The following is a 10,519-nucleotide window of genomic DNA, read 5'->3' as shown; positions in this document are numbered from 1 at the left end:
AATCCTCCTGCCTCAGTCTCCTGTGTCACTGGAATTAAAGTGCTCATCACCACACCCAGCAAAGGAGTCATTTTTCCGTTGTTTTGTCTCTACAAGGCAAATAAATTTGAAATGACCAATCTAAATAGACTAAGATCTTTTTTCTTGCCAGGTGTGGTGTTGCATGCTTATGATCCCAGCTACTCAGGAGGCTGAGTCCGCAGCAGGAGGATTGAAAGTTCCAGGTCAGCCTGGGGAGTTTAGCAAGACCCTGTCAAAACAACAAGAAGTCGTGGCTGGGTGAAGCTCAGACAGAGTGCTCCAGGGTTCCATCCCCGGTGCGCAGAGGGGGTGGGGTGAGGCACTGACTGCTGGCTGGTTTTTTTTCTGGAATCATGATTGAGTGGTGAGCAAGTATGGACTGGTAAGTGCTTTCTTGGCTTAGTTGCTACTTTGCAGGAGATGGGTTTTTCCTTTCTCTTGCTGGACAACTGTTCCAAATGCAAGAGAAAAAAACGTCAATATCTGGCAGATGGAGGTGGGGGAGGGAAGCAGGGATTTTCTCTCTTCCCTGAGGCCTCAGGCCTCAGGTTCATGGCCCGAGCGCTGGGTGGTGGTAGGTGAAGGCTGCTCTTTCTGTTCTTGAAACTCCAAGTTCACGTTGGCAAAGCTGCTTTGTTCTACCCCAACCTGTTATTCCAACCCTGATATAAAACCAATGTCCCCACAGTTCTCAAGACGACCCAAGGTGGTCAGGAGCACGAAGGTGGCTGATGCTGGGGCAGCATTGAGGCAAGAGGATGGTAGACCCAGGCCGGCCTGGGCACCTGGGCCAGAGCTCTGGCCAAGCAGGTGTGAGGCCCTGGAATAGCCAGCAGCACACTTAGTAAAAATAGCACACTTTTGTCAACAGTATAGAGGTCACACCTATGATGGTTTTTGATTCCCGTACAAAGAGACAATATCATGTAAAATTCCAGACAGAAGTGCACTTGAGCAGGGTGACACATTCCACGTGACTCGAAGGTTACTTAGGTGAGAACTATTTGGAATGGCCACGTTATGAGTTGTATATTCGTAGCATGCGCACCGAGTGACTCATATCTAAGTAATACTGCCCCCGAGATGGTCCCCATAAAGTAGAACACGTCTTTCTTTTACTTCATCCAGTGCTTTCTCTAGGAATTTCGTGGTGCTTTAATACTGTCCATAGCACATTCTAGAAAGCCAGGCAGAGGAAGCTTTCATTAATCCGCACCCTGTTCCTTTTTTTCATACCACGAAGCGGCCATACCGTGGGCGGAACCACGTAACGCAAAGTGCCTGCGAAGCTGGGGCACTTGGCGGAGACGCGACCCAGGCTGGCCCGGCACCAGCAACCAGCGGCAGGTGCGCTGCGCAGCCTCGCCACACTCAAGATGGAGCGCGCGGCTCCCAGGCGCTCAGGGCTGGCCGCCGCCTCCTCCCGCCCCGCCTGTCCCTGATTGGAGGACACGGCGCACCGGCTTTGTTGTCTGCGCGGCTATTGGCCAGCCGTCCGATCAGTCGCGGCACCACCCCCGCTCCTCGGAACAAGTAAACAAACAAGCCACTCGGCCCGGCGCCGGCGGCCTCTGCGCGCTCTGCGTGCCCGGTCGTTTGCGCTGCCGCGTCCGGAACCGGACGGGCCGGGGGCAGCGCGGTTTCGGTGGAAGAAGTGCTACTTTCGGCGACTTTCCAGGCAACTGAAGGATGAGCCCCGCCCACATTCTGCTGTTTTGCTGACGTTTTCCGTCCCGCGAACCGAGTTCCCTCCCTGTTGCAGAGTCACGGTGTTGGGACAAAAGGACTCCTGCGTCTCATTTCCCAAGAACGCACCCGCCTGGTTCCTTGTCAAGGGGGCGCAGACGCGCTCAGTGCCTCGGGGCTGGGGAGAGAGCTCGGCGCGGTCCAGGCCGGCCGCGGTCACCCTCCGAGTGGGACCTCCCAGTGGCAGCTCCTGGCACGTCTCTGGGGAGGCTGCAGCTGCCGTCCCTGCTGCCGGTCTTCCCCCTCCAACCCTGTGCTCCCGGCCTGTTCCTCACGCCTACTTCCTATGCACTATTACTATTTACACACTTCCTTCCAAACAGTCCACTTCTTACGGTATTAACTTTGCCACAAGCAGTCGTAATGTTGAGGAGTTATGAATTTGACGTGCTGCTAGCATTTTCACCTCTGTGTAGCAGATATCAAACCAAAACAGAAGGTTTGCATCCTGCGCGTCACAGGCAACCCTGCCGGTTCCCCCGACGCCTGTCATCGCTGTGTCCAGCCTGGTGTTGCAGGAGAATGCCTTCTGACCGGTCACTCTCTGGCTAGACCTCCCCCATTCACCTCTGGCCTATCTGTCCCTTCCTGGCTGTGTCCAGACCACTGCCTCGCAGACCCTCTCGTCTTGCTGTGAATATTCACTCAGCCATGGACAACTAGTTGCCCTTTCTTTCTAGAACAAGTATTCCTCTGGCTAACTTCCTTTAATTGGGAAAAACATAATAAAAACGTTGTGTGTGTGTGTGTGTGTGTGTGTGTATGTATGTTTGCTGGAGATTGAACCCAGGGCCTTGGGCTCTTTCTTCCTACAATTAGAAATGTCACATCCTGAAACACCCTTTCTCTGATCATCCAGATGAGTACACACATCTACAGAAATACATATATGTGTGTGTATATGTCTCTTTTTAAGTGCCAAGTTATATAACTCAAATTATAAATATAGGCTAGTATGACCATTCTTCTAAAGATGAAAATAACTGAATTATTTTTCACTTTATTAAACTTGAAGTCCTCTAGGGGAAAAAGTGTGTTTTATTAATCCTCTTACACCCAGCTCCTAGAGCAGGCCATAGGTGGACGGATGTTGACGTTGTTTTGATGAACTGACAGCACTGGTCACGCCTGTACTTTGGAATTCACTGGGACACACAGGACACAGCACACAGCTGGCCAGGCCTCTGTAAATAGTGGTGACAGGGTCTTGCTTGTCTGCTTACCCTCTCTCCCCAGCTGGGACTTCCTGCTTGGTGATCCACCAGTCAGAAGGCTGAAGAGCTCCACGTGCTTGGTTCATGTTTCTCAATTCCAGCTTTTTAGCCAGGTTGCTCCTTTTTTTTTTTTTTTTTCATTTAAACAACATTTGAGTCAGTGAACACTCACTAAGAGTGGCCATCGGTGATGGGTATGTCTACTGGGGCTGCCGCAAAGAAAGCCAATGTTTCCAACCAGACCACCTGGGGGCTCTGCAGTGGAGGGGAAACCTAGGGAAATGCTCAGGGGTGTGTGTGGGGCCACAAAAGAGGCCTGACTGGGAACTGGGCTCTGCCGTGGGACCCTCATATGCTTTTCAGTAAGTGAGCAACATGATGCTTTTGCTTTTAATATTTTTTTAGTTATAAGTGGACACAATATCTGTATTTTATATTTATGTGGTGCTGAGCCACACCCCCAGCCCCTTGCTTTAACTTACTCTGTGAAGGAAAACATCTAGCCAACAGTGTGCAGGGTGGACAGATGAGTCTAAGTGCAGGAGCACTTTAGACACTGTTTTCAGTCATGTGGGCGAGATGGCAGGTTGGACTGGACCTGTCCCCGGCTTTTAGCGGGGAACCTGCCTTACTGTTTGTGATCTGACGGCCAGGCGGCTCCTACACCCCAGAGGGGGTGACAGTCCATGCAGCTATACTCACGTTTTAAGTTTTACTAATTTAAATTTTTTTTATTTTAAAATTATTATTACATGTTTGCGAGGGGGTCTTGCTATTTTGCCCAGGCTGCCTCCAGACTCCTGGACTCCCAAACGCTGGGACAGCAGATGCCCACTGCACCAGGTAAAGTGACATCAAATTAAAAACAGACGACAAGCCGGCGCGGTTCCGCACGCCTGTATTCTCAGCGGCTCAGGAGGCCGAGGCAGGAGGACGGCGAGTTCAGAGCCAGCCTCAGCAACTGCCAGGTGCTAAGCAACTCAGTGAGACCTGTCTCTAAGTAAAACACACACCAGGGCAGGGGTGGGGCTCGGTGGCCAGTGCCCTGAGCTCAAGGCCCGGTACACACACACACACACACACACACACACACACACGACGGAGCGGGCTGGGCTGTGCTCAGGGGCAGAGCGCTCGCGGGCACGGGTGAGGCGCTGGGTTCGATCCTCAGCACAGCATTAAAAAAAAAAAAAAAAAAAAGCCAAGCAAGGCGCGCCGTCCATCTACGACTCTGCAGACGGCAGCCGCAGACCCGGCCGGGCGCGCGCCTCCACCCGCCGTAGCAAAGCCGAGCCCCGGGCAGGTGCGCCCACAGCCGCAGGGCCGCGCCGCCCCTCTCCGCACAGCCGCGGCAGAGCCTCTGCTGGGTCAGTCCGGCGTCGGACAGATTCGAACTCCTACGCCGCCAACGCCGCCAGCGCCGCGGGGCCGAGCCCTGGCCATCGGCGGGAGACCGCGCGGTCGGCCCGCTCTGCTGCAAGAGCCGCGGCGCGGGGCCGCCTCCACGGAGCCTCGTTAGCGCAGTAGGTAGCGCGTCAGTCTCATAATCTGAAGGTCGTGAGTTCGATCCTCACACGGGGCATCTGCGCTCTTTTGTTTCCGACAGCGGTGACTCTTTTCGCGAGCCTCGGGGCTGCAGGCCTCCGGGTCCTGGGGTCCTGCGTTCCCGGGTCTCAGGTACCCGTCTGCCGGCGGGTGTCCAGGTCGCCCACACAGCGGGATTTCTCAGAGGCGGGGCCCACGCCACTCAGAGGTGTGGAGTGCGGAGGAGGGGGCGTGGCCAGGCCCAGGGCGTCGTGCGGCGAGGGCGTGGCCAGGCCCGGGGCGCGGTGAGCAGCGGGGGGCGTGGCCAGGCCCGGGTGCGGCGTGCGGCGGCTCCGGCCGCGCGTGCGCGGAGCGCTGAGCGTGCGTGCTGCCGTGCGTGCTGCCGTCCGTCCTGCGGGCGGGCATGGCGGTGTGCGCTCGGCTCTGCGGCGTGGGCCCGGCGCGCGGATGCCGGCGTCGCCAGCAGCGTCGGGGCCCGGCGGAGACGGCGGCGGCAGACAGCGAACCCGACACGGACCCCGAGGAGGAGCGCATCGAGGCGGGCTCCGCGCCGCCGTCCGGGACGGGGGGCGGCCCGTGCGCGGGCCCCTCGCCTTCGCCCCCGCGCTGCTCGCTGCTGGAGCTGCCGCCCGAGCTGCTGGTGGAGATCTTCGCCTCGCTGCCCGGCACCGACCTGCCCAGCCTGGCCCAGGTCTGCACCAAGTTCCGCCGCATCCTGCACACCGACACCATCTGGAGACGGCGCTGCCGGGAGGGTGAGCGCCGGGCGGGGCCGGGGCCCGGGCCGCGCCGGGAGGGTCGGGGCGGGATCTGTCGCAGATTCGAGGTGTGGTGGGGAGCGGCCGTGGCGCTGCCCACACTGGGGGCTCGGGGAGGGCTGTGGTTCCCCCGGCTGTGGGTGCAGGCCGCTGAGCCCCAGTGGCCAGTGAGAGCTGGGGCCGGTGTCCCCGTCAGCAGGGCCCAGGAGGTTCCGAGGGCTTGGCTGCCTCCGTTCCCCCCAGGGCGCAGAGCCAGAGACACCCGAGATCTGGGGCTCTTGCTGGTGACGGGCCAAGTGTGTGCGTAAGGCCGCCACCTTGTCCTCAGGCTGGTTGGGTGCGTTTTATCAGGGTGCTGGGGGCAGGAGTGAGGGCAGGGAGCAGCAGCTACTTTAGGTGACAGTCTAGAATTCAAGGCTCGCTGAACTTCATCCTTGAAGACGTCTGATGTGCAATCACCTCTCATATTTTGTTCAAAACAAAACAAAACACTTCCAGACGCTGCGGAACAGCAAAAGGAAGAAAGCAAGCGTCATCAGAGACCTGCACTGTTAAAGACTTAAAATTTTGGAAAGTTGTCATTCCATACATGGATGTAGTCATGTCATGCACATTTTACTTAGAGGCAGTTTGCAGTAGGACTCTGCGGTGTCCACTCCATCCATAATAGCTATAAGCTGTATCTTAACTGGCACACTTTGAAGTTTTCCATTTTTTCCTTGTCCTAAATTGTGGTTTGACAATTGCTTTGTGCATTTTATAGAAATTTGGGAGATTTATGTGTATATTTTAGAACTTGTGAGGCTATCTTCTTGGAGTGCATTTGCTAAAATGTAACCGTTGGGTAGCATTGATGAAACCTTTGCTACCTTACCCACCTATTTGAGTTTGCACCACAGGTCTGAAGGAGAAGGCCTCTTCTCCCAAAACCTCCTGGCAGTGGGCTGATGGTTCTATCTTTGTTGTACATAATGGCCAAGGCCCTGGGTTTGGAGTTAGCCAACTTGGGTTGTGCCAGGCTCCATTTATCTGCTGCCAGGTCCTGGACAGGTTGCTGCACCTTCCCAAGAATGAGTGATGTATTTGGTGGGAAGTATCTTCTTGAGAGTTGAGTAAGATGAAGCACCCAAAATCCTCATCCCTAAATGGTAGCTGTTTGCTAGCAATGCATCTTTATTGTATCTTTTTCTTGTATTTATACTGTATTTTTTTTCTTGTTTTGCTTTTCTCTTAGCTTGTTTTTGCCTTGCAAATTTGTAAGAACTGTTAATAATAGTTTTTTAAAAAAAATTTTAGTTGTATATAGACACAATACCTTTATTTTACTTATTTTTATGTGGTGCTGAGGATCAAACCCAGGGCCTCATATGTGCAAGGCAAGTGCTCTGCCACTGAGCCACAACACCAGCTCTCAATATATGTCAGCTATGGGAAAGTGCAGTTTGTTGCTGCATTATAAAATTGAGGCAAAGAAAGTTTTACTCTCCCTTTCCCAGTGAGCCCTACCTCGTGTAATCAGAAAATTCAGAGACGTGCCACAGAGTAACTGAGTGTTACTCAGGACGGGTTGTTAGAATGGTTAGTGGAAATGTGCAAGGTTCTGATGAAGTCGCAGGAGGAAGCTGGGGGCCTATGTTCAGGACTCCACTTCCCACTGTGGGGGCTCTCAGGCAGCTTTCTGGGGGCTCCAGAGGCTCAGGCCATCAGAACATCTCATTTACTCAGGTGACACTAGAAGATGATAACACTAGAAGATTCATTTTGAGAAATTAAAAAAAGAAAAGAAAAACAAGCTGGGTGTATTGGCACTTATCTGTATCCCAGCAGCTCGGGAGGCTAAGGCAGGAAGGATGCAGGTTTAAGTCCAGCCCGAACAACTTAATGAGACCCTGCATGCAAAAGGGCTAGGGATGTAGCTCAGTGGTAAAGCCCTGGGTTCAGTCCTTAGTACCATTTAAAAAAAAAAAAAAAAAAAAAAGCAGATACTGGATTAAATGAGGAAATAATTCCCTTGGAAAATATTTTTCCGGGGTCTGGCTAAGTTGCTGAGGCTGGCCTGGAACTTGGTACCTCCTGCCTCAGCCCAAGTACCTTCCTGAACACATTTACACACAATTGGCCACACCAGTCTTTTTTCTTTTTTTTAAAAATTGACTTAAAGGTTTTATTCAGGTAATTTGGATAGGTTTAATCATTTGCAAAATATTTCTGTAGTTGTTTGTAGACATTTGTTTTTTGCCTTCATTTGTAATGACTTTTGCAAAATTTCAAACTTTGACTTCCTTTTTTTGGGGGGGGGGTTGCCGGCGATTGAATCCATTTCCAGGCAAGCACTACCACTGAGCCACATCCCCAGACTGCAAAATTTCAAACTGTAAACAAAACTTATAGATTCTAAATTTTGTATATGATTTGCACCTTATGATTGCGAGTGTAGTGGACAGCCAAGTCTTCAGAGTTCCGCGCTATTGTTTTGGCAGCTCTTTTCCATCCCACGAGGTCAGGAACTGGCTGGCTGGCAGTCCTACCTGGTATTGTGTGTGTCTCTCTGAGACAGGCCAGTTGTGTGTAAATGTGCACAGGAATTGTGTGTGCGACAGGCCTAGTCCGAGTCCCCAGACTTCATCTCCCCTGGACTAATATTTGGTGGTGGTAGGTGCACTGAGGCCAGTTAGGTGGACAGCAAGGGCTTCTCCCGTCCTAGGGCAGATGGCCAGGCTTGTCCCAGCCCAGTGTCCTGGCAGAATGTAGGGGTCCTTTCCCTTTTTATTCTCCTGAGAATGAGTGAGACCGATTTGTGTGTTTTCCTGGGAGTGGGAAGTGGCCTGGGTTTCATGGCTTCTGAGGGTTGGGGGCCATGATTGACTTTCAGGTGTGTACAAGACACATTTAAGAGCTCTTTCTAAAAGGATAGGATGATTGGGGCTGGGGACTACACTGGGTACTTAAGATGAAATAGTTACTTGTGATAGTTGTCATTCGTGGAGAAGTTCAGACTCTCCAGTGCCCCATAGTGATAGGAAATGGGTTGTTTCCATAGGACCTTGACCTTGCTGGCCCCCACATGTTAGCATGTGAAGTGACTCAGGCTAAAATTGGTGTCTGGACAACTGGGGGGGGTCTTCCTCTGCACAGGTGAGAATCCTGCCGTTAAGTCAGGTCTCTCCTGTGCTGGGGCCAGCACAGACCAAGTAGGGGCTGCTCCCTGTGAAAGGAACCAAGCCCAGCCCTGTGTTCAGGGTGTAAACGGTTTTCTTTTTTCTTTCTTTTTTTTTTTTTTTGTACTGGGAATTGAACCCAGAGGCTTTTTACAACTAAGCCATATCCCCAGCCCTCTTTTTTAAAAATCCTGATACAGGGTCTCACTGAGCAGCTCCACCTGGCCTGGAACCTGCAATCCTCCTGCCTCAGCCTCCCTCCTTGGGATCGCAGGCATGACCACGCACCTGACTGTAAACAGCTTTTTGATGCGTCACTCACTTGGCGTCACTCCTGTGCTGTGTGCAGTGCCATAAATAAGTGGTTGTTTGTCAGGGAGCCCGGGCGGAGGCCAGCTGTGTGTGCTCTGACCTCACCCTGACCAGGCCCTTTGTGGCTGATACTTCACTCTTTGGCTGGGAATTTTAAAAGGAGCTAATTGTGACAATTAGGAGATATTTATGAAGTCTGCCCAAGGCTAGTGAGTTTTGAAAATTCAGGCCCTCTCTACATCAAAATATTGAAAGAACTGCAAAAGATTTTAAAAAGAGGAAACACTCCCGCATTCATTTCCCCCTCTGCACTGACCTCCACGCGAGGGTGGCACGCGAGGGTTTCCTCTCAGCTTCGTGCCTGCTGGGTCAGGCCCAGTGTCTCACTCGCCTGTTTCTCCCCAGATGGTAACCTCTCCATGCCACCTGGAATGCTGTGTGTAGAATGTTGCCGTTAGCTCTGAAACTGGTGAATTTCATCACAGTGAGAAATAGTCTTTTCTTCTAATGTCTTGATCTTTTTGCAGAAATGGAAATTGGAAAACCAATACTTCGTCAGGCACAGGGGTACACACCTGGAGCCCGGTGACTGCAGAGGCTGAGGGAAGAGGATTCCAAGTTGAGGCCAGCCCGGGCAACTCAGCAAAACAAGACCCTGATGCAATTGAAAAAAAAAAGTTGGGGGTGGAATGTAGCTCAGGGGTAGAGCACCCCTGTATTCAGTCCTCAGAACCAGAAACAAAACAAAAGCTCAATACTTAATTTTGTTTTGCAGGCGGAAGAAAATGCTGTTTTGGTTCTTTGTGATTGGCTGATGTGAATTGTGAGGAGCAGGGCTGATATTGGAGGCTCATCCCAGGAGGAGGTTTTGGAACCAGGTGTAGGGACCTTATGGTTCTGTTGAGTGGGTACTTGTTGAGCCAAGGTTCTGGCAGAAGGATCATCAGCTGTGCAACAGCCTACCCAGGACACAGCAGAGAAAGGCCAGGCCAGCCCACGTCCTGGGGGGCAGGAGAGTCCTAGGACTCCAGTGACCCTTTTCCCGAACACTGCTGCTTAGAAGGAGGGCCGTTCTAGCTGGCACCAGTTGATTCCTGTGTGAGGCTTTGCTGAGAAATGTCACCCTTCACGTGGCAGAGAGGGAGGGCAAAGGGAGTGCTGCTGCTGAGGGGAACCTTCGTAAGACTCGCTGTTTTTATTTTATTTTTAACTTTAAGAAGGTGAACTATCCCAGGCAGGTGGTGTACACCTGTAACCCCAGCAATTCAGGAGGCTGATGCAGGAGGATGCAAAGTTCAAGGCTAGTCTCAGCAACTTAATGAGCCCCTGAGCAACTCAAAATAAAACATAAAAAGGGTTGGGGATGTGGCTTATTGATTAAGCATCCTGAGTTAAGTTCCTGGTACTAAAAATAAAAACAATGAAGAAAGTGAACTGTCCTAGTGGCTGGCGAGGCCAAGGCTGGTGGAATCCCAGTTCAAGGCCGGCCTGGGCAACCCATCAAGGTGCTGTCTCGGAGTCAAGAGATCAGAGCTGGGAGTGTGTCCTGGTCGAGCGCCTCCTACCTTGCGGAGGCCCAGGTTCCATTCCCACCACCAGTTAGAAGGTACCTTCCTGGCAGGCCTTAAGTGGAGGTTGTTGCTTACCTCAAGAAAGCGGACCAGCTGGCCAAGGCCTGGGCACAGCTGTCCCTCCTGCTCACGCTCTTGGGAAGGGGGTTGCGTAATGCATCTGAGGACGGGGTGTCTTTCTGGCTGGAAAGGGC

General features: G+C 52.5%; 1 protein-coding gene and 1 non-coding gene across 3 annotated transcripts in view; both read left to right on the top strand.

The window, feature by feature from the left end:
• The first annotated feature begins 4,490 nt into the window (after window positions 1–4,490).
• Trnam-cau (transfer RNA methionine (anticodon CAU)) lies at window positions 4,491–4,563 on the top strand. The gene has a single exon. It is a non-coding gene; the product is annotated as a tRNA-Met (tRNA).
• A 305-nt stretch (window positions 4,564–4,868) lies between these two features.
• Fbxo31 (F-box protein 31) overlaps window positions 4,869–10,519 on the top strand; it is a 30,461-nt gene continuing 24,810 nt past the window's right edge. Inside the window, exon 1 of one of the 2 annotated variants that reach the window (XM_005335484.5) lies at window positions 4,869–5,281. In XM_005335484.5, coding sequence (XP_005335541.3) covers window positions 4,930–5,281 — 352 coding nt within the window. In that variant the 5' untranslated portion in view covers window positions 4,869–4,929. The remainder of the gene's footprint in view (window positions 5,282–10,519) is intronic. The other variant, XM_078032792.1, reaches the window with a different exon arrangement.

The sequence above is a fragment of the Ictidomys tridecemlineatus genome, chromosome 15, assembly GCF_052094955.1.
Source record: "Ictidomys tridecemlineatus isolate mIctTri1 chromosome 15, mIctTri1.hap1, whole genome shotgun sequence".
NCBI classification, from domain to species: domain Eukaryota; kingdom Metazoa; phylum Chordata; class Mammalia; order Rodentia; family Sciuridae; genus Ictidomys; species Ictidomys tridecemlineatus.
Note: the sequence above shows the minus strand (reverse complement) of the source record. Positions and strands in the feature narration are given on the sequence as shown.